Below are 3,980 nucleotides of genomic sequence, written 5' to 3' on the forward strand. Positions count from 1 at the left end.
GGGAGCGAGAGCGTGGAGAGAAGAAAGGGGGAGAGAGAGAGAAGAAACAAATAAAAAAGTGAATGAAGAGAGAGAGGGAAGAAGAAGGAAAAAAAAGGAAAAAAGAGGACATGGAGAGAGAAGAAGAAGAAAAAAGAAGGAAAAAAGAGAAGGAGAGAGAAGGAAAAAAGAGGAGAGAGGGGGGAGAATAAAAGGAAAGAGAGAGAGAAGAAAAGCGAGGAGAGAAAAAAATGAGACAGAGAGAGAGCTAGGAGAGGAGAAAAAATAAACTAAGATAGAAGGTAGAGAAGAGAGAGAGAGAAAATTAGATGTAAGGAATGTGGGGGGAAGAGAGAGAGATAGAGAAAATAAAAAAATAAACAAAGAGAAAAAAGAGGAGAGAGAAATATGAGAAATGGATTGTTGAGCGAAGTTGCCATGCAAGTAACTTCTCTTTGCCACTTCGAGACAGCGGCCTAGCATTCCGCAACACTAAGGCATTTGTTTTTAAAAAAGATAATTAGCATTACTAGTTAGAGAATATGCTATTACAATAGTATATTGACAAGGTGATTCTTTTTTGAAAGTATAGAGATAATGAATTTGTGGTAAGTGGCCTACTTTTACCAAACAATGCAAAAAAGAAAACTGCAATACTGGTGTGCTCTTGTCAAGGCAAATTTTAAAAGAACAGACTCTTATTCCATCTTTGAAGAGGCTCTAAGTGAGATTTTCATTCAACAATGAACATGGGCAGTGTCAGGGCTGATAGATGTTCTTCTGGTCGTACATTAAATGCTCTGGCAGCAGCATAGGTTTCTTGAAATCTCCGTTCCTCTACCGGCATCGCATTTTCTCTACTGCAGCAGCCAATTGTGCCTACCAACAAGGAACGCCAGTACAGAATTGGGTCTGCAGAGAAGCAACAGTAGCTTGTGATCATCATCCCCTTGACCCGGCCTCCTCTACTTCCCTCTTGCAGTCCTGCCAGGAGACTGGATCCCTCTCTCACGGTCGCCTCCTCCACCATTACATCGTCGAGCATGGCCACGACAGCCATCCCGCTGTTGCAAGTCACCTCATCCGCCTCTACTGCACCTGCGGCCCCCTTGCAGACGCTGCGGTGTTGTTCATCGGTGACAATCGCCAGAATGTCCTCCTCTGGAACTTCTTGCTCAGAGCACACACCCAAGCAAAGCTGTATGAAGATGCCAAGCAGGTTTTCCACCAAATGCAGATCGAAGGCGTGCTTCCGAACAAGGTCACATTCACGTACTTCGCTGAAATGTCCACACGATGTACGGCCTTGGAGTGTGGCAAGCAGGCGCACGCCATGCTGTCTGAGTGCACCTTTAGCCTCAATGTCGTGCTTGGGACTGCACTCATTGGCATGTATGGCAAGTGTGGCTCATTGGAAAATGTGCAGAAGACGTTTGAGAGATTGCCTGAGAGGGATGTGGTTACTTGGAGCACTATCATGGCACTGTATGTGCAGCAGGGACTGTCCAAGGCTGCCCTACATTGCTTTAAGCAAATGCAGCAGGAAGCAGTGCTGCCAAACAGTGTTACTTTTGCATCAATGGTTGATGCATGCGCTAATCAAGCTGCAGTCAGAGAAGGCCGCCAAACCCATAGCCAGGTTGAGGTTGTTATTTCCATTGGAGATCTTCTCTTGTCCACTTCCCTCCTTAATATGTATGGAAAGTGCGGTGTCTATAAGGATGCATCAAGAATCTTTGCAGAAACCTTAGACCGGGATACTGTTATGTGGAATGCCATGATTGCCGTCCATGTTCAGAATGAGGGGTGGAAACAGGCTTTGCAAATGTTCAACCAAATGCAGCATGAAGGAATCATGTCAAACAAGTTCACATATACCTGTGTTTTGGATGCATTGGCAAATGAACAGATGCTAGCTGAGGGTAAACGCGTCCACACTGGCATATTAGCAAGGCAATTTGATGTGGATCTAGTACTGGGAACTGCCCTCATCAGCCTGTATGGCAGCTGTGGTTGTTTACAGAAAGCTCACCAAATTTTTGATGAAATGCACAACCAGGATGCTATATCCTGGACAGCTTTGATCACATCCTATGCCAAATATGGGCTTTATGATAAGAGCATTCAACTCTTTGAGCACATGCAGGATGTTGTGGGGTTGGATCATATCACATATGTAAGTATATTGAATACATGTATGGGCAAAACTGCACTATCTGCAGGCAAGTGGTTGCACAACCACCTCGTTGCTAGTGATTTTGAGGCTGATCTCAGAGTTTGGAATGCCATTCTTAAAATGTATGGAAGATGTCACAGCTTGAAAGATGCTGAAAAGGTATTTGAGATAATATGCAACACAGATGTGGATTCATGGAATGCACTGATTTTGGCTCACCATGAAAATAAAGAAAGTGGGGAGGCATGGCAACTGCTCTGTGACATGCAGAAGGAAGGCATTTTACCAGATAAAGTGACTTACATATATCTCCTCTCTTCTTTTGCAAGTGAGCTCTATCTAAGAACTGGGAAGTATATACATACTTTTATAGTGGGACTTGGACTTGAGCACGAGCTAGTTTCAGGGCTGGTTAACATGTATGTGGCCTGTGGTGGCATAAAGGATGCAAATTTTATGTTTGAAAATTTGCGCAGACAAGATGTGGTTGTATGGAGCACTATGGTTGCATCATATGCTAGACATGGTAAAGACCAGGAAGCTCTCCATATTTTTGAGCAGATGAAAATTGCTGGGATTGTTCCAAATATGGCGGCATTAGCAAGCATTATTACAGTTTGTGCAAATCTAACAGCCCTAAGTATGGGTAAGGGTGTACATGCTTACATGCGTGACATTGGTTGTGAATCTGATGTAAATGTAGGCAACGCACTGATCAATTTTTATGGTAAGTGTGGTTGTGCAATAACTGCAAAGGACATTTTTCACAATATGCTTGATAAGGATCTTGTGTCTTGGAATTCTATAATCACAATCTATGCCCAGCATGGGCTTTGCAAGGAGGCTCTGCAACTCCTGGAACAAATGCAGCAAGAAGGTCCTGCTCCAGACAAGGTCACCCTTACTAGTGTACTTACCGCATGCAGTTATGCTGGTTCTCTTGATGCTGGTTGCAAGATTATTGCATTGATGGAGACGGATTACGGCATAGTTCCAGATGAATATCATTATGGCTGTGTGATTGACCTTCTCGGCAGAGCAGGCCAGTTGAATGAGGCAGAAGACTTGATAAACAACATGCCAGTTGAACTGACTGCCATTTCATTTACTGCACTACTAAGTGCATGTATAAGTAGGGTTGATGTAGAACTAGGTGTACGCACTGTAAGACATGTCTTCAATTTAAATGCAGAAAATATTGCATTCCAGATGCTCTCACAGATCTATGCTGCAGTTGTAATGCAGGGTGTGAGAAGTCAGGAAAGTGAGGCAATAAATGATAGGATGCATGCTGCTGTTGTCATGGCTCAAGCTTAAATTTGTCAGCTTCCAGAATGAAAGACTTGTAAGTTGTAATGATCTAGCTTGGTGAGCAGTTGAGCTAGGCTGACTTGCACACTGTGCTGATGGGAAGGTTCCTTCTTTTTGGACTGCAGACTATGGCATATTTGGAAGCCCAGTGGCTTTAATGAGGCTCAATTAAACATCTGATTCATGATGACTAACAGAAAGAAAGTCACCTTTGACTGAGATGAAAGTCAATATATAAATAATAACTTAAAAGTGCAGGATGCAGGAGGGATCGAAACTTTTGTCTTTGCTAAAGCGAAATTCAGCAAAATTAATCTGGCTACCTCTTTTGTGAACAGTCTTCTCTTTGAGCACCAAGCAAGAGAGTAAGGGAGTGAGACGATTGATGAGCATTTGGACTATTCTCCTCTCCTCCTCTTCTTCTTCTTCTTCTCCATCTTCCTATACTCAATACTTGGAGCTTGGAAAGAGCTTGTATGAGGAGTTTTGATGGATAGCAAGCAAATCAAGGGAC

At 43.2% G+C, this 3,980-nt stretch overlaps 1 protein-coding gene across 1 annotated transcript; it reads left to right on the forward strand.

The window, feature by feature from the left end:
• The first annotated feature begins 751 nt into the window (after positions 1-751).
• On the forward strand, positions 752-3,472 carry LOC148017216 (pentatricopeptide repeat-containing protein At2g39620-like). The gene has a single exon (XM_087662727.1). It carries the CDS (start codon positions 752-754, stop codon positions 3,470-3,472), a length of 2,721 nt encoding a protein of 906 aa, XP_087518853.1.
• Positions 3,473-3,980: the final 508 nt, after the last annotated feature.

The sequence above is a fragment of the Lygodium microphyllum genome, chromosome 22 (assembly GCF_053477565.2).
Source record: "Lygodium microphyllum isolate KBCC chromosome 22, Lygodium_microphyllum_v1.1.10, whole genome shotgun sequence".
Classification (NCBI taxonomy): Eukaryota; Viridiplantae; Streptophyta; class Polypodiopsida; order Schizaeales; family Lygodiaceae; genus Lygodium; species Lygodium microphyllum.